This window comes from Oryzias melastigma, linkage group LG4 (genome assembly GCF_002922805.2).
Source record: "Oryzias melastigma strain HK-1 linkage group LG4, ASM292280v2, whole genome shotgun sequence".
Lineage (NCBI taxonomy): Eukaryota > Metazoa > Chordata > Actinopteri > Beloniformes > Adrianichthyidae > Oryzias > Oryzias melastigma.
In genome coordinates, this window is record NC_050515.1 from 10,965,731 (window position 1) to 10,990,280 (window position 24,550).

At 36.2% G+C, this 24,550-nt stretch overlaps 2 protein-coding genes across 2 annotated transcripts; both read right to left on the minus strand.

Moving 5' to 3' along the window:
• Window positions 1-875: 875 nt before the first annotated feature.
• LOC112150944 (intestinal-type alkaline phosphatase 1) lies at window positions 876-12,430 on the minus strand. The gene is made up of 11 exons (XM_024279501.2): window positions 12,331-12,430; window positions 11,947-12,063; window positions 11,260-11,375; window positions 8,346-8,520; window positions 7,964-8,136; window positions 5,723-5,848; window positions 5,545-5,614; window positions 4,929-5,063; window positions 3,619-3,810; window positions 3,411-3,527; window positions 876-3,197 (listed from the first exon to the last, which is right to left on the minus strand). The coding sequence occupies exons 1-11, from the start codon at window positions 12,401-12,403 to the stop codon at window positions 2,941-2,943; spliced, it is 1,551 nt and encodes a 516-aa protein (XP_024135269.1). The 5' UTR covers window positions 12,404-12,430; the 3' UTR covers window positions 876-2,940.
• A 1,159-nt stretch (window positions 12,431-13,589) lies between these two features.
• On the minus strand, window positions 13,590-23,746 carry alpi.1 (alkaline phosphatase, intestinal, tandem duplicate 1). The gene is made up of 11 exons (XM_024279499.2): window positions 22,986-23,746; window positions 22,407-22,532; window positions 20,762-20,877; window positions 19,349-19,523; window positions 17,649-17,821; window positions 16,997-17,131; window positions 16,853-16,928; window positions 16,042-16,176; window positions 15,764-15,955; window positions 15,487-15,603; window positions 13,590-14,704 (listed from the first exon to the last, which is right to left on the minus strand). The coding sequence occupies exons 1-11, from the start codon at window positions 23,077-23,079 to the stop codon at window positions 14,430-14,432; spliced, it is 1,614 nt and encodes a 537-aa protein (XP_024135267.1). The 5' UTR covers window positions 23,080-23,746; the 3' UTR covers window positions 13,590-14,429.
• Between the last annotated feature and the right edge of the window lie 804 nt (window positions 23,747-24,550).

Sequence of the window (24,550 nt, forward strand, 5' to 3'; positions counted from 1 at the left end):
CAAAAAGTGTAACTTTACAAATTACAAAAAGTAAGTAAGTAAATAAATAAATAGATAAATAAATCAATCTTAAAGAAGCCACTATTTTAAACACAAAGATATTTCCAGCAATCGCAATGTCAAGGCAAATCAAACAGTTACTCACCAGCTTAATAAAAACAACCATACTAATGTTTACTAGCTACAACAAAATGAAGAGACAACGGATACAGAGACAGAAAAAAAATCAATTTCATTTTTATTTAGTTATGTTAATTTTATTTATTTATTTTAAATTTGCACGGTGGTGTACTGGTTCTTGCCGCAAAGTGTAAATGTCTCACACAGTCCAAAAACATCTTGGTTCAATGGTGACATTAAATTGTCCCGTTAGTCTTAACGTTAGTGTGTGTGATTGTCTGTGTTGTCCTGCAAATTCATGACCTTGCACCAAAAAAAAAGTAGTAATAGAAAATAATTAGTTTGATATGAATCTGTGATAATTCTATTTTAAAATGTAAATATATGCAATAATTTTATCTTAATTAAAATGTAATAATTGCATGTTTTTTGCCTACATCACGTCTAAGCCGCCTTTGAATATAAAGTGGAAATAAAGAGTTTCTTCAGAGGCAGCAGCTGACTCAAGTGAAATTCTGTAATGTGGAATGGCACCATGCAGTTTCAAAGGGTTGTATAAGACTGGTTTTATAAGCCATGACTTGTGTGGTATAATTATAATTCTGCTCCTGGATTCCATTGAACCTTTGACAAAGACAACTCCATCCTCCATAGTATGAGTCATTGAACCAAAATGAACGGGCTCTGATGTTTCCATGGTTGTTGGTGTAAAATGGGACAAAAATGATTAGTAATTTTTAAAAAAAATGTATGGGTTTTTTTTGTTTTGTTTTTTTTTTACACAATGACAAACAATTCATACAATTCCTTTCATCAGTACCATGTAAAACTTATATTTGAAGATGTGCTGTGTGTATCACATCACACCATTAGATGGAGCTATTATACCAATCTACTCTGATTATGGATGTGCACCAACATGAAACAGATTCATCATCTCAGAGGAACCTTTTTTGCAATCTAATAAACTTGCTCATTACCATGTAGGAAAGTGTTTGTATCTTCTTCATCCAGTTCATGAGATCTTTATTAGATCACAGTGTCTCATCCTATTACTTTCATTTTTCCAAAAACAGATTTTTTTTGGCATAGGTTCTTCCAAAAGCAAAGACATGAGAGTGGTCAGTAATCACGATGGTGTCAATTCACTGGTGGATTTTCTTCCCTTAAAGTTCAGGAAACACAAATAAGCATGTTATTTTAAAAGGAGTGAATCATTTAGAGCTGATTTTTTTGTTTATTTGTTAGTTTCAAGAGCTAAAATGTTTAGTCACATGTAATACATTGAATGTTCTGTGAACTTCTTTAGTAAAAAACAACATTCCTGGCTCAGCATAATATAATAAAGTCAGAAGGCTCATATGTGTCAGGCCGAATTTCAGTTTTGTGTGTGAAGCACAATGGATGCATTGTGTTCTACCACAGTCAAGTGAAGATTAAAAGAATCTCTACAAACAGGGAAAATCCCATCAATGACTGTCATTTGTCTGCAGGACGTTGTTTTGTCTAGTGACTTCATTTTTATTTATTTTGTGCATGTGCGTGACAATTGTAGAATTTGATTGAGGGATGAAAGATGATATTGTGGCATAAAATTAAAATTAATGTTTTAACAGCAGTGATTTATAAATAAATGAAGTACATTTATTTATTTCATTTTTTTCTGAAATTAAAATATAATAGGGTGATGCATCCAATGAATAACAAAATCTAATTTCCAGCATTCTTGAATTGTTCTACGGAGACTGAAAGACTTAGTTTTGTCCAACTATAATGAAGGTTTTTGGTTTTTTTTAATCAGACAAAGCCATTACATTTACATTTTTGATTCTCTACCTGCGTCTGGTTTTAGATTTTGATTTGTGTCATTGTAATGAACCTGTTTCTTTGCGTTTTCCAAGACAAGCTTGAGGCTTTGCTGTGGACTTCCTAAAGAGTGTTTTATGTTAATTAGTCTAGTAAATGGAGTTATTGACAGCAAAAACAAGACTATTTCTATTTACCAAACGTTACACCCATACAGCTGAGACTGGATTTCTCAGTTGGCTGGGACTGGCACACATGAAACCTGGGTTTGCTTCCCAGGATGTGCATGAGCTTAATCCAGTGTGGGTTATTAGGAAAGATCCTTCACGAATGCGCCAAAAGGTGAACAACTATCCGTACATACCTTTACAACAGAGATAACACGAATTAAAAGACTTTTTTTTAATCTTTATTTTTTTAACGGTATTTACTAAAGTAAAAGACACTGACAGAAAAAATTAATTTATGCTAAATACTTTTCAAAAAAGATTAAACTAAAAAAGAATTTGGGCCAAATATCAGGTTGCAGATTGATGAGACGGAAAAACAACATTATAATTTCAGACAAAAATATATGGTTGTTATAAAAGTTGTTATATACATAAGAATACACAGGCCATCTTTATCTAAAAAACTGAAAATATAAATTAAAAACATATCTAAAAATGTTTTTTTATAGAAATCAAATCCCAGTCTTTGTTCCATTACTTTTCTAGCCTAATCTTTGGTAAACTCAACAATTTATTAAAGATAATTTCTTAAAATTAAAAAGCAGATAAAATAATACAAGGAATTTTGGTAAACAAAAAGATTTTAGTATTTTAAAATGGTACAGCAATTTTGAAAAGTAACAATATTTTACAATTTTGCTATAATCAGAAAATAAAAAGATGATTTAAAAAAAGATTTTACAATTTAGTTTTTACACATGACATTAAAATGAATAATTTATGTTTTAACAAGTATGTAAAATGGTCGAGTTGTTCTAAAATCCCGTCAAAGTCTCCTCTAAGCTCAAAAAGAGCTGAGGGAGTGAAGGAGACTCAGCAGCAGAAGCAGCAGACTCAGATGAAATGCTGCCGCATGGTTTCTGCAGTTTTCATAGGGCTCTAAGCAGGCTGCATAAGCCATGACGTGTGCAATGTAATTCTGCTCCTGGACTCCATGAACAAGGTGTGACATTGGACCTTTGGCAAAGATGGCCACATCCTCGATACCGTGAGTCTCTGATTCAAGAGGAACCGCAGCCTGCTGTCGGTAGTCATTGGTTGCTGATAATTAGAAAAAAAGGATAAAAATCAAGAATTATTGTTGGATAATGAAACAAAATCATCAAATGTTAAAATTGTTAGTTATAACACTAAAAGTCAATGTTTCTCTGATTAATTTCATGCAGTTTAGTCCTCTTCAAGTGTATGCATTCTAATTAAATAATAGATGAAGCTCCCACATCGGTCACTCATATAGATCACCGGAGCACTTACAGGAGACAGTGTCATTCACATCCGGTCGACTTCCATTGGCGATCTGATATCCTGGCCCATTTCCATATACAGTGGTGGTGAAGTGTTTACCATCTTCTGCCAGTTCACGAGACACTCCTGTAAAGACAAAAATACAGAAATGAGTTCTGTTCTTCTTTTTTTATTTTCTTTGTATTCTGCTTTTAACTTTTTCCTTAAATATGTTTACCCAGAACTGGGTTTCCTCTTTGAGAGTATCCTCCGAAGGCAAAAACGTGAGAGTGGTCAGCAGTCACTATGGTCATAGTGTCGAGTTCACTGGTCAGTTCAGCTGCTCGTCCGATGGCGCGGTCAAACTCTACCGCTTCGTGTAGAGCTAGTTTAGCCTGTCCAGCATGATGAGCGTGATCAATTCTTCCCCTTAAAGTCCAAAAAACATCCATACAGTAAATATCACAAAAATATATATTTTCCTTTTTAAACATTTTTTACTTCAGACTATTATCTGTTTATTGGAATGATAACTTCCATTTTTAGCAAATTTAGTCCTTTATTGTCTAAAAGTGGTTTTGCTTCATAGTTTATTTGATTCAGAATGATTTCACAGGCTTTATTTAGTAAAATAAGCACAAAACACACACACACTGACACACACACACCCACATATATATATATATATGTATATTTCATGTCAGAATCATTTTTCTTTTTTTTTTTAATCCAGCCACACTCCATTGTAAAATCAGCATAGCCAAAAATAGGCTTCGTTTTTCATTGTATCCATGTTTCATTGCAATTTAAAGATATTTCAGTGGCAGAAAAAAAACAAGCAGCTAGATTTGAAAAAAAACTGAAAAAAAACAAACAAAAAAAAAAACCTACAAAATGAAGATTTTTTTTTCCTGGTAGTCAGATGAGGATGATTGGGGAAATATCTAAACGTCAAACAGAAAGTTAATTTGACTTCGGTACAAATGAAAAAAAAAAAATCTCTTATTTTGAAAAGACAGTTTAGAAAATATGGGAAAAGAAACTTTCTGTTGAAATAATTACTTTTAACAGAGGATCTTCCCTTACACCAGTGGTGTTAAACTCAATCGCACAGGGGGCAACAATCCAAAACATGCGGACTGAACAGGAAAAACATTTATTAAACGCACTAACACTAAAGTTTTAAAATGTTAAAACTGTAACTTTTTAACATAACTATCAATAAGAAAGGCAGGAATATTATTCCAGAATAAATCAACTTTAACCTTAAAAAACATTCAATATTTTACTCTCCATAAAAATATATTTTGTCTAAATTATACAAGTTAGAAATTATAGAAGTTAGAAAATAAGTACAAGATAACATCAGGCCATTCATCATAATAAAATATAATGATCTGAAAGGCCGGATATACATGTAATTAACCGGGCCTAGATTTTAACACGTGCCTTACACGAAACACATGTATAGGCTTATCAAAAGTCACAGATTAATCTTCGGTTGCCCTGTTGAACTTTTTAAAATCAAGATTAAGAAAATGTACTTATCTTCAACAAACAGGAAAAATCCGTTGGCGTTCTTGCTTAGAATCCTAATTGCCTTCTCTGTCATCTCTGTGAGTGAAGGGTCCATGGACGGGTCCCTCTCCAGCTCATAACGGCAATCTTTGGGTTCAAATAGTCCTGAACACAAAAATAAGTTTCAATATCACTTCAAAAATACAAAAACTTTTCATTAATAAAAGAACATAAGCATCAGAAAATTTGGCAAAATTGGCAAAATCATCTTGGTATTCTGTGCTTCATCCAGTTGATTTAATAGTGAATTAAAACTATTATCAAAAGGTTTTACTTTCATTCACATTGTATGAATCTGATTTTAAATGTCAAACATTTTTTTCTATATCCTCCTGACTACTACAGAAAACAATGTTTTATCCAGTAATTTTTTTTTAATGAATCAAAAACTCAAATTCCCAGAAGCCCACCCATTTACATTTGGTACCACTGAAAAGCCCCAAAGATCCTCGTGAGTATGCTTGAGACATATTCAGGTTTAGAAATGTCCTTTACAGAGGACAAATTAGCATTGGTGGTAGACAGGAGGATATTCAAGTACATCATAACACCATTTAGGAGGAAGATATACTGTAATTACCCTTACCCATTAGAAAGTTTGTATCTCGATGACTGACCGCATCAAACCCTGCTTTATCCCACACATATCTGGCATTCTGTAAACCATAAAAAATGTGAACACAGTTCAAAGTTTAGAACATTAGTTAACATTATTCTTCATTTTAAAGTTAGAACTGACTAAAAATGTTCAAAATAACATTTACTTCTTTATTCTTTTTCCATTCCTCAACCAGGTCTCGCCCATCATTCCGGTCTCCTGTACTAGTTGGATACTCCGGATCTGGCGTACTTTTAGGAAACATGTACTGACGACCTCCACCAAGAATGACCTGTATTATAAATCAGAAAGGTTCCATTAATATGAACAATATCACCTTTCAACGTTTCCATGCTAATGCTATTATAGTTTTATTTTGATCTACATGAGTTCAATGAGTTCTTTTCAGTTCTGGTTTTGTTTGTTTCCTTTTTGCATTACAGCATTTTCTGGTATTTGTTTTGGATATGTGATAAATTACGCATCTGTGATTCATCCTTAAGCTCCGTCCTATTAGTTTACCATTTTATTGCACACATCTGCTTTCTAATCTTTGCACATCTGTTTTATTTCTTATGATTAGCTTTCTCTGTATCTATTGTTAATTGTTTTCAACCATTCACTATTTATTTGCCTTGCATCTTTTCTGTCACTCCTGTAGAGATATTTTTTGTGTTTACTCAGAATTCTTTGATTCTCAGTTAGTCCGCTTTTAGGTCTTTTACCACCTTATCCAACAGATGGATGTGTCCACTTAAGTAGAAACAAAAAATGAAAAGAGCAACAAATCAATTTTAAAACGCTTAGTCATTTGTGTCATAACTGGGTTCAATCATTCACAGTTTTGTTTCAGGAACATCCAGAGGCAAAAAGATTTAGCAGTAAAGCTATTTTTTGTGGTCTTACAAAATGTGTGTCGAGTACAACCAAGATATGGTAACACAATCACTTGTTTTTAATATATTAACAAGTCTGCAAAAGATCACTCATCAACATCTGTTGGAAAGTATCTCAAGCTACAGAGTTGAACAAATGATACAATCTTTCAGATGATCAAAAGAAACGGAATCTACTTCAACCATGAACAACCACTTTTGTTCAAATGCTCCAAAAGAACATTTTAAATCAGTGGTCCAAGGAATGTAAAACTTCCGCTTCAACTTCAGTCTAAACAATGGTGTTAGATTACCATGACTGCACTTTGGACCGAGTAGAAGAATTTTCATCTGTCATTTAGTCCACTTTGAGCCAGTCTGCCTCTGGTTTGGCGCATTCTGACTATCATTCATCATCTGGTTAATGGAAAGATGGACTGTCTGCCCTGATTCTTAACACATATTACTGTTTGGGCTTCATTTATTCTGTAGTAATTAAATGCCCAACATTGGACATTTGTGTGACTTGGTCTTATTCGATTATCATTGACTATATATAGAGGACTGGACTGAGCGAGTGAGACATCACTCAAACAAAATGACTGATCTTTGGTTCCAACCAAATTAAAGTAGAAGTCTATGGGATTTCAGTTTTTTTGGATTGGCGGGTATGCTACTTCCCATTTGGAACACAATGGGGTGAGGGGTGCTCAGTCCAGTTATCTTTATACAGTCAAGGGCTATTATTTAGGCCTATCTATTCACTCTTTTGACAATAAAATTGATAGAAAGACACCCAGTCCAAATAGCAAAAGGATTTTTTTTTATTAACCTATTTCAGCATGGCTGCATCTGGAGCATAGACAGCATATAGGGAGAACTGGACTGATTATACCATCCTCCTTCCCATGTTCCAAATAGGAAGTATCTGATGGTCCCAGAAAACCAAAATTCTTACACCAGTGCTATTACTCAGTCATTCTGTTTGTCAGAATAACCATTCTTGCTCTGGTGTCTTTTTTGTAACATGTTCTTGCTAAACCTAATTTTATTTTGATGATATGTTTTCTTTATTGCAAGCTGTTGACCAATCAGATGCCTCAATAAGAGTATGTGGTGCCCACTGCCCCCCTTCTCGAACGTTCTAAAGTTTGATTGACAGATTCCAGATTTCGGTGTAAGGGGATGTGGCTTTCCAAAAAAAAAATAAATAAATAAACTCATGTCCCAACAATTGTCTCTGGATTTTTGGGGAAATTTGGAACACTTGAGACCTCCTGGTGTTTGCTGTACCAAAGGAGCCAAACAAGGAAACAGTTTAATTTCTAAACTGATGCCATTTAAAAGAGAAAGAATCTTGAGCCAGATCAAAAAGAAAGAGTGGTGTGGATCATGGCCAAGTTAGGGACAAATTCAGCACTGCATGTTTAGCTTCAAATGCAAACCAGTTGGTGGTACCATTAAACGCTTAATTGAAGAAAAATAAGTGGCCATAAAAGGAAATAAAGGAAAGGAAAGTCATTGAATCTTACATCTATCTCTGTGTTGTTAATCAGTTGATAGGCAATGTCTGCACAGCCATTTTTTAGAGCCTCTTCAGAGAGATGTGAGTCTGAATACCAGTCTCTACTGGCAGAGTGCGCATAACTTGCAGCGGGGGATGCGTGCTGCACTCTGGTGGTTGTGACAATCCCAACAGATTTTCCTAAAAAAAAAAAAAAAGTATGCTGTAACTTTAAAGAACAATTTTATACATATCAGTTTTTTCCATATATTACCAGAAGTTGTTAAGAGTGTAACATAAAAAAGGAAACCACAAGCATTATATTACAATTCTTTGCAGTACATTTAACAAAAGATGTATTGCACCTTGATTTGAATGTTGATAAAACTTGCTGGACATGGGGTTCAAACCTGCTCTCTTGGCGCGTTCCAAAATAGAAGAGACGTTCTTCCCAAAGGAGGCAAGACAATCACCCATTGGGGTAGCAGCAGTGACGCCCAAAGTGCCATAGTTGGCTTTCACCCCACATAAGTAAGCTGTTGCTGTCCCAGCACTGTCTGGCATCTGCTCATCCACATTGTATGTCTGTGAAAAGCAAAAAATACAAACTAGAGCCTTAAAATCCAGACTTAGCTTTCTAAGTTTTCTAATAAGAAAACAAATATATATATATATGTATCATCCAATTCTACAAAGATTGTCCATAAATATTTGTTACTTATTAACCAAATTGACACTCTTAACAAGGAAATTGATGCCTTTTTTTCTGAGTAGTGCAGCAATTCTTTTTGTAAATGAATTTGAACAAACACTGTGATTAAGAATGTATTCAGACTGGAAAAGTCAGTTGGTCTGGACCAAGTCCACTTAATTTGGTCGGAATCAAGTCATGAACCTTGCATTTGGTGTGTATTTAGACTGCTGTCAAATGCATATTTCTGTTTCTAACCAAAACTTAAAAGCAAAACCACATGACTAAAAATCTCTTCAGTCATTGGCCAGGAACTACATGGGCGGGGCAAACCAATGAGAGATAGAATAATCGAACCCCTAAGCTTTGCAATCCTTGTTGGGTTTGTTAACTAATTCAAACTTTATATTGCTGACAGGTTTTGAACATCTGTATCAACGTTTGGCACAACACTTTTTACTTGATGTTGTACGGCGGAACCATTCCGTTGCTGAGGCCACACATTCTCACTCCCAGCTCGTCATTTTTGGAAGTATATCTCGGGCCGTCACCTTTTTTGACATGGTGGTTGTTTGTTTTTTGATGTACTGGCTATCGGTCCCCAACCGCAGGATGCGGTACCGGACATGGAACTGATACCAGGTTAGGGTTAGGGTACTGCTACAGATACTGGGTTAGGGTACTGGTCCGCATCTTGAAGGGACACCTGATTAGCGTACTCATTTTTTCCCTGTCTGTGGCCCGGTACCAAGCAACCAGGAGGTTTTGGAGTCCCGGTTTAATGGGAACAGCCGGAAAATCAAAAAACAATGAGTTGGGGACACCAAAAAAGTGCAGCAGAAGGGGCCCAAACCATGCGTCCATATTTGGCGAGTTGGGAGTGAGAATGCGTTGGGTGAGGAGGTGACGGCTAAGGCGGTACGCTGATAAGTGTTTATGATACATAGATTATCAGGAAAACAGTGTGAGAAGCAATGTGTATCACGTTAAAAACTGTTTTAATGAGCCGGCATCCATCTGACCAAATTTCATTGAGTTGCTGTGTCTCATAGTTGCTTCACATTTGTCTGCGGTTCATTGGTTGTTTCATTCCTACTCTGTTTACGTTCCGTAATGCCAGGCTATAGTGGTTGTTTTGGTCCAGTTGTTCCGCTCTGAGCGTGGAGCCTATTCAGACTGAGGAAACTCAGAGTGAACCAAAGTTCAGTCCGACTGGAAACAAACCAACACCACTTTGAAAGACGGTTCCGAGAGCAGTTATTGGTCTTGGACCAGAGTCATCTTGCGTGTACTCAGAATGAAAATTTGTTCCAGATTATCACAGGAAACGAACTTTGGTTCAGTTGAAGCAAACCAAATGTGTCCAGTCTGAATACACCTTTATTTTATTAACCACAGCAGTGGACAGTCTGTAGCTTTTCCATAGAACCAGATGCGCAGTAATCCATCAACATTTCACACTCCCTTTCATAAACCATCTTGTAGTAAAAGGAAGTGAGGTTTGCATTCATTCTCAACTCTCATGCCGATGTGCTGTTATTTATATCTTTGCACATCATCAAAAAATGAAAGCATCCACTGAGAAGGTAGAGGACTGCCAAAGCTTTGATTCAAAAGTTAGCGTGCGGGTTAATCTGCATGCACATGAAAACGGCTATTTCTTTTCTTGGCCTTGCAATCTATAGCACATGCATCCACTTAGGTTTATGGCTCCTCTGACATATTGTGTCATACTTAAGCCTCATCAGATCTCAGTTTATCTCTTTTATATATTTGTACTCCCCTGCTGTGTAAATGGGAAACATGTTTTTCAAAAATGTGCTTAAAATGAAGGCAATATATTTACTGTCAGATGTGTTTTGAAAGTATTAGAAATGGTGTCATTATTCATTTATTTGATGACATTTTTATTTCAAAACATATATTTTTGCCCTGTCTTCAAATATTTCCGTCTGTGGTTTGCCAATACATCTTACGTGTGTGTGTGGAGGAGGAGTACAAAAATATAGTTTTTCTTTTAAAAATGCCATTCCATTTGATGTGAAATCGGCAATTTAAAGGATCCTTCTGATCAAATATTTAACTATCTATGTTTTTTTTTCTGTTTATCTCTCGTTCTCCACACTTATTATGTCATCTTGGTCACGTTCGATTACCAGGTTTAGTCACGTCTGATAGGGGCGACGCTCTTTGAACTACCTATCAGTACAGACATTTATCTTAGGGTATCAGTCAGTTTTATGAGTTTTTTCACAATTTGTGCAATCTCAGTAGATTGTACAAAAACACTTTCTGGCTTAAAAAAAGAGTACAAAAGTCAAATCTGAGAAAGTAGCAACGTTAAGTTTTCTGTATGTTACATACTGACCACATCACCCACCACGTGATGGACTGAAAAGGCATGTCAGACTAATCTATAGGGAATATTCTCTCAAGATCTGCACATTGAAAACTCAACAGTTACATTTTTTTTTTAAACTCAGTGCAGTGGTTACCTTTTTCAGTAGAAATTCATAAATTTGGTTAAAATTAAACTACTACAATCCCCCCAAAATAGTTTTGCTTCAAAATTTAACGGGGGGGGGTCTTCTTTAGGAAGTCTCATTCTCAAAGAAGTTTGAGTGTTGGCTGACCTTGGAGAGTGCGACATAAGGAAAGGTATCCATCACCAAACTGCTTTCCTCTCCGGATTGTTCAGCCAGCTGGCCTTTAAGCATCCGTGCTGCTGTCACTGTCGCTACACCCATACCTGAAAGCAAAAAGCATCATATCAATCAAAAACCGGTTTAAACAAAATTTGGAAAGTTTATAGAAAATGTTATTTTTTTCTCCAGTTTTCACACAACAATGCTATAGATTAGTTAATCATTTTTATTTTTGAAGTATTCCTGGAATTTAAAGACATCATCCATTCTTTGTAAATATTTAGCTGTCTCATCATTTATGGCAGATCGTATGGTGTGATAAACATGTCAGTTTTTGAGTGATACCTTCTTACTAGTTAATAGTTGATAACAGAAAGGCGACGTTGCAATTACTCAAATAAACAATCAATACATTTCTCAGTTACAGACCAACATTGCATAATTTGATTCTTGAAATACAAAATTATAGAGATAAAAGCAACATTTATTAATAAAAAAGTGTTTAAAATCTTTTGATTGACTAAATTATTCATTTTTGTACATATAAAACAGCTGATTGGTATAAAACAAATGAAATCATGGGGTTCTTTAATGATCTGACCACTTTATTTATAGAATAACATGCAAACTGATATGTTCTGCGAAGCAAATCAAACAGGGAAAAAAAGGACTCACCATCTCCAAGGAAGAGGATGAGATTTTTGGCTCTCTCAAGGTTGCGTGGCGCTTGGAGGGCAGCACTAAGAGCTTTACTAGCTTTGTTGTTCCAGTAGCTAGCGTCAAGTTCTTCATCTAAGATCAAGAAAAAAGATGCTCAGATGGTGCCATACACACACAACCAGAATTGTTCAACATAGCAAACCATACAATGTGTTACCAGAAGTGCTTTATTCTGTATTTGTCTGAAAAACTGGTTTTAAAATGTAAGAAATAAATTAGGTAAAAAATGATCGAATGTGAACTTTTTACCTTTTTTTTAGCATTTTTTTTTCTAAAAAAAAGATAACAATTTCCCATCGGAAAACAATATCCAAGTCTTTTTCAGAGACACATACATACCTGAAATGCATAATGCATTGTGCAGTGAGAAAAAAATCAATAATCCAGTAATGAAGTAATGTGTCTTGGCCATTGTAGTGACTGCATGTGAAATCTTCAAAACTGTGCTCGTTTGCTTTCTAAACTCTCTTTATAACTGCAGCCACGGAGCAAAGGGCACATCTAGGAGCCTCGCAATGTTCCAACAATATGACAAGAAACACACCCTCTGTTAAGGAAACAGAAAACCAAACACCCTTGATTAAAATTATGGATAGATTCAAATTATTTAGCCAAATAGCATATTTGAGTTTTTTTTGGTTAAATAGCTTATTTTTTATACCATAACTCTGTTTAAAAAAATATAAATTGGTGATTCTGGCCTTTTACTGTTTCTTTACTGATGGGGTAAAAAATCATTGGTATTCCACTGTTAATGAAAGACAAATTCACAAAAAAACACATAAAACAGACAAAGTTGTTATTATGCAATAATAAAAAGTTCAAGAATAGTCTAAATTTTGCTCTAATGCATTTTTGGGGGGTATTGTAACATTCTTTTTGTCAAACATTTTTGTCATTTTCATTGAGCAAAAAATGGAAAAGATTTTTTTTTATCAACTGCCTGTCAATTTGGACAAACAGCAGAAGGTCAGAGTGAGAAGGAGATGGCAAAGATTTACGAGGTGAAGGTGACACCGGTGAAGTATTCTTTGCTTTAAGCCACATTTTGGTGGAGTGGCTCCAACAGATTTCAGCCAATCTGTGCCTGGAAAAAAGGTGTTTTGAGAAAGCTAAAATGCATTAAATTAATTTATGTAAGGACTAAAACCATTTGGGAATTTTCCTTTTTATATATCAAACACACAAGTTATCTTTTTGCCTTTTTTTGTTACATTGCCTCATCTCTATGTTTTTATCCCTTTTATGGTTGTATAATAAGTTCATAAATCTATAATAATTGACAGAAGACAAAATTTGGCAGACATCCTCTGCTTGGTTCATCTTACAATAAACAAAAGTTTAACCATCCACTTGAATACTTCTTTCAGTGAGACAAAACAAAAGTTTTTGGAAAATGCACACTTATACTTAACCCTTTAACTACCCAACCAGGACAAAATTGATTAAAAAGATCTTTTTTTCTGCCACTTATTGCATGGGGAGAGTAATACACATAATTAATGGTTTTAAAAACATGTTTTCTATTCTTTCTTTAATGTTGGCAGAGCAGGCAGTGAAAGGGTTTTAATAAATAATAAAAAAACAAGGGTCAGAAATAACAGTAGATTTTTATTTATACTTTTGCTATAAAATAAAAAAATAAACTCGTGATTCTGTTTAAAAATATACAATTCAATTGGTTTACACATATTTTTGTAAGGCATTTGATAGAAAAAACATTCAGAAGCAGTTTTGTTAAAAAAAAAAAAAAACCCTGAAAGACCGACTATGAGCTCACGAAAAAGCTTGGAGAAGTTGCATCTCCGCATGGTGGCTAATAGTGCAGGTCTTTTTTTTTTTGCAGTCCAAAGTTGTTTTTTCCACTTGTGCAAAAACAGCCATGTTCTGATGTGTGTCCAAGACAGCATGAGCCTCAGCCAGTTAGTTTTTTTTTTTCTTCCCAGGTTATTCTGGGCAAAATGTCAGATTAATGTGTACCTGGTAAATTGCCTCTGGGCAAATGTTTGACATCTCTGCAAGAGCAGTGCTTGCTGAGCCTTTTTATAACTCAAGATGAAAAGAAAACCAGCAAAATAAAAAATAAATCACAAACTAAATTAAAGCATTACAAGTTAGTGCAATTTTGTAAAAAATGTACACCATTTATATAAAAAGGTGCTTCTGTTTGCACATAAACAACTTAATCTTTGCATAACTGCAAGTACCACTCATCAGTATTTGCTTTTTACATATGTGAGGTATAAACACATGCATGCTGAAGCTTGCATTTACAGGCATGGTGGGATACATAGCAAATACAGCGTATGGTTGTCTCTGCATTCCGATTTGCTGGCCTGTGCAGACATTGTCCACCTGTTGTCATGAACAGAGTGTGTATACGCCCTTTTTTGCTCCATGATTTCGAAGCGACTCGGTTGTGTGTTTGTGCATTAGGGTCATCTGAGCAGCAGGAGGAGACCAAACATGCTAAATATAAGACCCACATGCATTTTTCTGCCTCCCGCTGATGAGCGGTCGAGGGGGTGAGGAGGGCAGTTGGTGTATGGCTCCAAACAGGCAGCATAGGCCATCACATGGGCCACATAGTTTTGCTCTTTAACTCCATGAAACAGGTGAGCCATTGGGCCTTTGGCATAGATGGTGACGTCCTCGCCGCCATGTGTCTCTGCTTCCAGAGGGACAGCCGCCTGCTGCCTGTACTCGTCATCTTCTACGGAGACACAAATAGACAACAATCAGTGCTGCTGAGCTTTATATTTTAACTCAAAGTCAATTAAAAAGTCAGAAAGGTGCATGGAAAAAAACACACATTTGTATACTTTTGTCCTTTTTGGTGCTACAAGAGTTTGTCGTGATGCAACAGTTTTACTCACCTACATGCATTTTTTTTTTATGGCTATATGCCCCATTAGAAGCTGTTTTACAAACGTAATTTAAGTGATTAAAATAATAGTAGTCTTTTTTGGAACCCAAAAGTAAAATAAAACCAAAACTCCCTTTGATGAATATTACAGGAAATGAGAGAAAAGCACCAAAGGTTGCATGTAAAAAATGATTTAAGTTGAATCATTTTGACTTAATTTTTTTCATGCTCTGATTAATTGAAACAGTTTTGATAATAATCAAACACTGTTGCAGAAATGTTGCTTTTATGGCTGATTTTCTTTTGAGGCTCCATGTAGAGCGTAACATTTCAAAAGAAATAAATGGCGGCCCATTAACAAAAAAAAAAAAATGAAAGGGGTAGATGTATTTTTAACTCCAGATAAACAACTTTTTTGTTGTGCGATGTGTGAATGGTGCAAACTAAAAAAAAAAAAAGGAACAATGAACTCCAGTGAACCTAATTAGTGGCACCCACTCTTATACTTTAGTTTTTCTTTCCTTTTTTTAAATTAAATATAAAATTTTAAGTAAACTTGACTTGAAAAAACTGAATTGTGAGCTTATATGCTTTTTATAGTTATCTTGAAAACATCCGTTTGCACTCACCATAATCCACCATTGTGATGTTGTCTCTGCTTCCATTGGCATGCTCATATCCGGGGCCGTTGGCATAAAGAATGCTGGTAAAAGGCATTTTGTCCATGGCGTCCTTTGGTGCCAAACCTATATGAGAGCGAGAAAAGGGTTTTTCTGTAATGATTGATTTACTAAAACAATAAAGAAGTTTGAATCTGAGTTTGAAACTAAAAAAACTTTTTTATTCATAGTTTTCCTGGTCCAAAAATGCCATTGCAGTTTTCATGTCTTATGGCTAAAGTCATACCAAAGATAGGATTTCCTCGTGGTGTGCTTCCTCCAAAAGTGAAGACATGAGAGTGGTCAGCAGTCACCACTGTCAGTGTGTCCGATTCTCTGGTGAGCTGTCCAGCTCGCTCAATGGCTGCATCAAACATCACCGTCTCCCTGAGAGCCAGCTTGGCAGTGTTGTCATGGTGACCATGATCGATTCTCCCTCGTAACAAAGCAAGCATAAAAGAAATACTATTTAGATGTAGGCCTTATTGAGTGACGTTTTTTGACTTTCTTAGACAAGATACTCATCTTCCACAAATAGAAAATAGCCTTTTGGATTCTTCCTGAGGATTTGAATTGCCTTTTCTGTCATTTCCACAATTGATGGATCATTTGAGGTATTTCGAAAAACTTCAAATTTCATGTCCTTTGGTTCAAAAAGACCTTCAAAAACAGACATAAAAGATCAGAAAATGTACACACCACTAGCAAAAAAAGCCACACAGACAGCATAAAGTACACAGTTAATGAGGCTACATGGATGATTGGATCACTTTTTAAAAAAAATGTATTTATTATTTCACTGAGGAGGGACATCTGCATCACTGTCGTAAATCTTTACGATCTTGGACACACCTTTAAATCTCTATCAGCTGAAGTAGAATTAATCGTTTCACAGAACTGGGTTCAAAGAGCAGCGTGATGGTCAGTTTCTAAATAACCAAAGAGAAAGCTCCCACCTTTTTTTATTTTACATGTGGTGATAAAATAAAGATAAATGAATATATTCTATACTAAAATAATAATAATGAAAATCAGTAAAACTAGTAAATTGCAGAATTAAATCTATAATCAGAGGATTCTAAAGTCTCCCAATACATTCCTGCTTGCCACTCAGCATCAAGCACTGGGTTGGGGGTTAGTGGGGGGGATTAAATTACTCAATAATTTAAAAGCAGGGCTGTGATTGCAGCTCACCGCTCCCTCAGGGAATAGCTCAATTCCTGAGAACAAATTTTACACCTTCAGCGATGTAAAAACTGGCACTTTCACTTTTCTAACTTTGACTTTTAAATTCAAAACAGCTTCCAAGCAGTTTTCCATAAAGCTTGATACTCACCCATAAGCCGATCTGTTGTTTTGACATTTATTTCATCAAATCCCTTCTTGTTCCAGACGTAGTGGGATTTTTTTTTCTGAAACACAAATGAGAAATGGTAAATACTTAAAAAAAAAAGGTAGGGAAAATGTTGGATAAACCTACTGGCTTGGCCTTTAACCAGACATTTATGAGGTTTCTTTTGTCTAGGCGGTCTCCTTTACGGGACGACGAGGTAGGATATTCGGGATCGGGAGTTCCTTCAGGTGTCATGTACATCCTTCCTCCTCCTAAAATCACCTGTGAAAGAGAACACAGATTTTTTATTCTTCATATTACAATTTGTGTCAGTCCAGCGTTACAAATGTTTATAGCCAATTTATTCAAAGGGACTGCTTTGAATGAGTTTCTAACTGTTTAACATTTATCTCAGATAATGGTCATCTTTTAAAGTAAAACACATTTACTAAAAATCATTTTCCACCATTTGGTTCATTTTATTTTCACTTAAAACTAATCAGAAAGCCAGGGCTAAACGTGCAAAGATAATAATACAGCTATCAATTCTGATTTGCCACTATAGCACGCCTACGTCAGCGCCCTTAAATGCACTTTGGAAAGCGCTTTTATTGCATTCCAAATAAAACGGTGAGTCAAACTCTTAAAAAACATTTACCACTGTATTGCAGCCCTCCTTATCGGCGAGAAAAGAAAACAACCATGAAGGCATAGAGGTAGATGATAAGCATCTTGGCCTTCACCAGTAGAATAGATACAGAGTTTATGTGGATAAGGAGATAATCATTACTGTCCATACATCAATGTCGACGTTGGTGACCAGTTGGGTGGAGATGTCGACACAGCCCTGCTGGATTGCACTGGAAGGAAGATCTGAGTCGCTGTACCACTTGCGGCTGACAGAGTGGGCATAGGCACCAGCTGGGGATGCATGCTGGACACGTGTGGTTGTCACAATGCCCACCGATTTACCTGGATGACACAGAGATGCTTGAATTAGATCCAAAATTGTCAATGTTTATTTTGATCCAATATTCCCTCCCCGTGGACTCTGAAGGTTTGATAAGGGGATAAATGCTTTAACATCGTAATTAAAAAGATGATTAAAAAATAAAATCTGTTTCCAGGATTAAAGGCAAACCCAATTGTGTGTAATGTCAAATACTAGGGGTGTGTATTGTCAAGAGTCTGGTAATACGATACATATCCCAATACATATGTATTGTGATATATTCCAAGATTGTACCAGAACAATTTAGAGTAGGACTTAGAAAAAAAAAAAAAAAAAGCTTCTTTCATGGCAATAAAATGATACAATTAATTTTGACCTCAACATTAAGTACTGCAACTGTATTTCGTCAACACGTTCCTTTTACCCACAGACTTCATGGTGCTTTTCTTTTGGTAAATTAAGAAACATTCGTTTTTAAAGGCAACAGTCAACATTTTCTGACTGAACAATTAACACTAGGTGTGTTTGAGATCACCTGGATTGTGGTGCATGCTGGGTAGTTTTTGTTTTGACATCACATGTCAATCGTCATGAAAAATATTGTGAGAAAGGGGTAGTGTACACAGGCAAGTGCAGCGGGAAATCTGGCACTGCGCTGACTGTAAGCCACCTTGAGGACTACAAAACAATGCATTGTGGGAAACGGTGTCCTGACAGTTCTTGTAGTTTGATGTGAGCTGATCAGAAGTGGCTGATGCTAAATCAAGGACATCTGTGTATTTTGTTACTCTTTCTGGAAAGTAGTAAATCACTGATGCAAAAAAAAAAAAAGATCTGTGTTTATGTGTGTTATTGTTGCCTTTAAAAGTTAATTTAAATTTAAATTTTATTTATTTCTCTGGGACAGTGGACATTAAATTAACCAAGCGGCTATTTTTCATCTGTTGTCCACGGACAGATGTTGAAAATTAACACCAAAGACACAATAAGATCATACTAAAATTCAACTAATTGTTAAGGACAACTCTAACTTCCTGTTCTCGTTCACTCTCGTTTCATCTCAGGCGCCTTTCCCTGCCCCCACCTGGCCTCACCAATAATCCAGGTGAGGTGCAAGTGAGCTCAAACACACATACAAGTTGGTTCTTGGGAGATCTTGTTGTTGTTCTGGTGTGGTGTAGAGCTGCTAAAAGAGGCTCAGTGTGCCGTGCTGCCAACTAGTGGTCGGAGGTTTAGGTGGAAAACAAAAGTAAGACGCTGAAGGACGTTCATACATAAATAATTAAATTTCATCATGTCAACATTTTAAATCAACACAAGTATTGCCAAATTAAATATCGCGATATATCGCCGAATCGATTTTGTCCCTACACCCCTATAAAACCTGCTGTGTGAAAGCATGTTTAAAAATGACCTCATAAAATATATTTAGACTATTGAACCTTGACTTGTGTCTCAGGTAGCCTGCTTATCAGATGATTCTCCACCATGTATCATTTAAAGGCAATAATCCACCCTCCACTGCCAGAAACCAGTGTGTTGCTTACCTTGTGCTTTTGCACGTCGCAGCACCGAGTGCACCTCGTTGCCAAAAGTGGTGTTGCACTCGTAGACCACGGCTTTTGCATTGAGCCCGATGGTTTTAGCGTTGGCCTTTACCCCACAGTGATAAGCTGTAGCTGTGCTGGCACTGTCTGCTACCTGCTTGTCTACGCTGTAGGTCTGTGCAAAGAAGAAAAAGCAAATGATGAGAATGAAAAAATATAAAATCAGTTAGGCTACACTTTATATGAAGTTTTTGTTATTTTACTACAAATAAGGAAAATCAGAGAAAGCTGAAGATTTGACAATCTGTGTTTCATTTTTTGATTTTTGGGCCTTTGTAGACAAAATGAAAAGTAAAAAAATAGTTATTTGTCTATAAGGAAAAATTAAATGTTTATATTTTTGTCTATTTATTATATGTATTCATCGTCTGTCTCTCATAATCCTGATTATCTCATGTCTAGTGTGGATACAATACAAAGGGATTAATCGTTCCCACAAATCTGATTTTTTTTAAGCAACCCGACTGAATATTGTTAGAGTCAAAAGCAAAAATTGATTATTTTTTCAAAATTATTTGTACATTCTGTGAGCATTCTTGTGGAACTTGTTCATTTTCAAAGCTTCAACTCTGTCTTGATTGCAGGTTGACAAAAGGCAACAAAAGCACTTATTTGACTTCTAAAACAATAATTTAGGGATTAAGATTATGCTACATGTGAGTTTTTGAACCACTTCACACAGCAATTTGAGGATTTATGTTGAAGGGGAGTTTTTTCTTAAAAACAAGCAGCAGCGTGTTGAAGGAAACCCCTGAAGGAAAATGTTCACACATGGGCTTACATCTCTGCAGTCAGAGAAACTGAATGTTAAGCGTTTTGACAAGAATTTCAGGAACAATTTAAAGCTAACTTGCTAGGATTATGGTGTGAACTAGAGAATAAACTATTTATATGTTAATTGGGGCGAGGTTAGGTTTTGAAAAAGTATTTTTTCATTTTCTAATGCTTTGATTTTGTCTGCTTGTCCTGACAATACCTCTTGGAGAGTATATGACCTTAAAATTAAGAGCACATAAATTCAATCAGTTAAACCATCAAATTAAAATCACAGAAATAATATTTTTCAAGACTTCTTATTTTCTCTGAAATCCATTCACATTTTGCAAAAATGTTTTCAGTTTGCCTTTTTAGAGAAAAAAAAAACTTTGAATGTTCCAGCCTTGGAATTGGTACAAAGATTGTTGCTTTTTCCAGTTAATCTTTCTTATCTTCTTAAACATATGCATGGTAAGCTAAGCTTCTGCCTGCTCGCTTTCAAACATTTCTGTATTATTTTCACTGTTGTTGCTGTTATTGCTATTATTATTGCTATATGTGTCAAATGGATGGATGGATGGCATGCTATGTTATCACCTTAGAAAGGGCCACATAGGGGAAAGTGTCCATTGCCAGCACTGTTTCTTCTCCAGACCAACCCTCCATCTGACCTCTCAGGATTCGAGCTGCTGATACTGTGCTCACTCCCATTCCTGACAAAAAACAAACAAAAAAAACAGCATTTAGGAGCACGATCCGGTGGTGAGCTGTTCAAACAGGAGCTGGAATGGCTCCAGCAACCCTGAGATCCAAATAGTAAACAGCGAGAAATGGGAAATGGATGGTGGGTGGATCTCTACCTCTTCTGAGCTAATAAATTGTTATTTATCTACCTCTTATTTTTCTGACAGTTTCATTTTTAAAATAATTTGTAGTGAATTTTCAATGTTGAGAAAAATTCAGGCAAATTTCACTTTTTGTTTTTTTTTATTTTTCCTAGAACTTAATATTGTGGTTTGGAAACCTAATAAACAGCACAGATATTCCCCCAAAATTACAGAAAGGGTGTAATTTGAAACAGAGACCTTCTAGAACACACTGAAAGTGATCCTTTAATCTTAATGCCTTTGAAGAGCCCCCTATTACAAAGATTAATTCTGCTTCTCACTTGCAACAAATACCACACACATAGTTTAAAAAAAAAAATCAATTCCAGATGTAAACCACATCCTTCTGGCTTTAGCTGCCCCTAGAGTGATAGCAAATGTGTTAAGCATTTGGGGACCATTAAAGATAAGTTTCCCATCACTGTGCAGTGATACTTAAATACCTAAACAATTTCCTTCCTAAAATAAATTGCATATAATTGGGCTTTTATGGTGAGGTTAGCAGGCATAAACTATAGCATGCTGTTTATTGTACAAGTCAATCAGCACTTATTGATACAAATAATTAACAGATCAATAAGGGTGGCACTATCAAAGCAAGGCTGCAACAATTACCAAAACTTCTTAAATGCAATCGTCAGTGCCTTCTGGAAGTTGCGCCTTAAGAAACATCCAAACTTCGCAAGTCTGATCCAGGAAGTTAGTTCTCTTCCTACCTGGCTGTTATGAAAGTCAGATAAAGTCCTATCCTAAAAATCCCCTTGTTACAGAGAATGTATGAACCGAAAACATGCAAGATTCTCTCAAATAAACCCCTTAAAGTCAGCAATCAATAGCATTTCTTTTGAATAATTATTGAATTTTCTGAAAGGTGATTTTAAAGGGAAATGTGAACTTTCCATATGTCTTTTGGACTAAAGTCAGAGCCTGCAACTTTATAGTCCCAGAATGTAACGATTAACTTCTTATCTATAATCCACGCTGGGGCAGACGGCTGTGTTATAACCCTAAAAATGAGTTGTGCAATCTTTTAGGTTTTACTGGATCCTTATAATAATTCTCGGAGCTCACATGCATTAGCCAAAGGTCAGAGCTTTATTATTCAATGCCTTATGCAGTGTTATTTTCGTAACATGGATGGAGGTGGAGATGTATTCCCCATCTCTTTATTTATTTATTTATTTTTGTAGCTGTGCACATCAAAATTCACTTTTTAAAATCTTTTTTTAGCACAGGGATGTTGATATTTCAATATGAAAATAGCAAATATTTCTGAAAAATGTACATTTTTTTTAAACTTAATTGAATATTGATCCTTATGGATCCATCACAGTGATAGGAATTTGTAGACCTACCATCTCCTAGAAACAGGATGAGGTTTTTAGCCCGGTGGTGTCGAGGATGGAGCTTGAGAGCAGCATTCAGGGCTGCCTTTGCTTGTGCATTCCAGTAGGCTGGCTCCTTCTCAATTTCATGCAGAGCTGCTTCACATACACAAAGAGAGAGAAGAACCAAAGAGAGGTACATCTCAGAAAATGTTCACCATAAGTCAAACACGCCACTGGGGGCTTTTAGACTCACTATTCTTTTTTTTTACCATAAAAGAAAAATATGGAAACTCAGAAAATGGCAAAAAAAAATAAGGAAAATTGTTGCTTTAGATTCTGACTGTTTGTGCTCACAGTTAGTCTTACAGTGAAGTGGAAAAAAGGGGGAAAAAATTCAGAACAACGGAAATACAAACAGTTTAACCCACAGTTTACACGAGCAAGTTGAGCAAGACAAAATATACTGACACAAAGCTTAGTTCATCGGCTTGTTTACTCATTCACACCTCAGTTGCAGTATTTGTCAGCGCAGCATACACTCTTGTTAGTCAGTTTTCAATCAAACCTTTTCTCCTATCTATTTTCAACCCATAAAGCAACTCTCACCTTGAGCCTCCATAGTTGCCATACTTGCAGCCCTTAGGATAGGGCCCAGGAGGAAAATCTGAAGATTGAGGGCCCAAAAATGTGCCACCAGCATCTCTAATCTGCACCCTCTTGACCCTGGAGAGGATGACACGGGCAGCCTTCAGTCAGACCTAAAAGAGGAGGCACGGGGCGTGTGTGGCTGCTGAGACCTCCAGCCCTGTCTTTATAAAGCCCTGCTGGGGTGTGTATTAAGAAAGGCCCCAGCCAGCTCATAGGCTAGAAGCCACAAAAGAGAGGAGAGAACTTGGGAGGAGGAAGAGCAAGGGGGAAAGGAAAGAGAAGGAAAGGTTGAAGCAGAGACCGCACAGATGTGTGGCTTCCTAGCCCCTCTACTCATATGGATTTCCAGAAAGTTGTCTTGCTGTTTATAGGTTTGTTGGGTTTCCTCCAATCTCTGCATGATACACAGTGAACTGATGTTCTAAGAGTCTCACTAAGAGGAATAGATAAATATCTACCTAAATTGACATTGATAATTTTTCCATTTCTTGCCCTCATGCTTTAAACTGCAAACACAGTCCTGGCTATTCTTTTTGTGTAGGTCTCTGCTTTAAATGTCCGGAAAGTGGTCATATTTCCATTCACACAACCCCCTCCCCTCTTAGAATTTTTGTATTTAGACCCCAATATTTTTTCTCTCTCCGAGTCCTCTTGGCAAGCTATTTTGTGGGAAATTCAAGAGGGTTAGCATTTTTTCTTCCATGAGGTAGTGGAGTCAGCCTGCAAAAAAAAAAAAAAAAATCTCCTTTCTTGGTGAAGCACAACAGCTGATGTGGGGAATGAGGTGAAATCGAGCTAACCGTCTTCCACACAGCCAGAAAAGGTCAGAGTTCTGTTGAACAAGTTTTGCTTGAGAGGATTCACAAACACAAACGAGGAGGTCTCACCTGAAGTGGCCTAAACTGTGCTAGAAGTGCAGGAAAACCTGTGCAGACTTGTCTGCTTTTTCTGAAGTTATGGGTTTGCCCCCAAGAGAAAGTCTAGCTTAAGCTGTGAAAGTCAAACATGACAGATGTAAACACCTGGTGGCTTTTTATGTCACTCCTCCGCTGGATCATCCATTCATTAAGTGATGCATTGGCGCCTTTACTCATTATATTACAAGCTTTTGAGTAGGGGTGTGTTTTGACAGATATCTGACGATGCGATACGTATCGCGATACATGTCTCACGATAATAATAATAATAATGATTATGGATTCGATTTGTCTGGGGTAGACTGACAGAGGTGAGGCAACCAGGCAGCCTCTCGGACTATCATGCACGATACAATACATTCGCGATATGATACATATCACAATATATTTCACCAGAACAAATTTTCCCTTTATTTCAAAGAGTATGACTTAGAAAAAAAACTATTAAGTAGTACTTGTCTCATAACAACAAAAACCACGAGGCTGATTGAACCAGTATCTGAATCTTTGACACAAGCTGTAAAAATCTTGTTGTTCTGGTGCAGAGTAGAGCTGCTCAAGGTATGCTGTGCTGCCAACTAGTGGCTGGGGGTTTAGGTGGAAAAA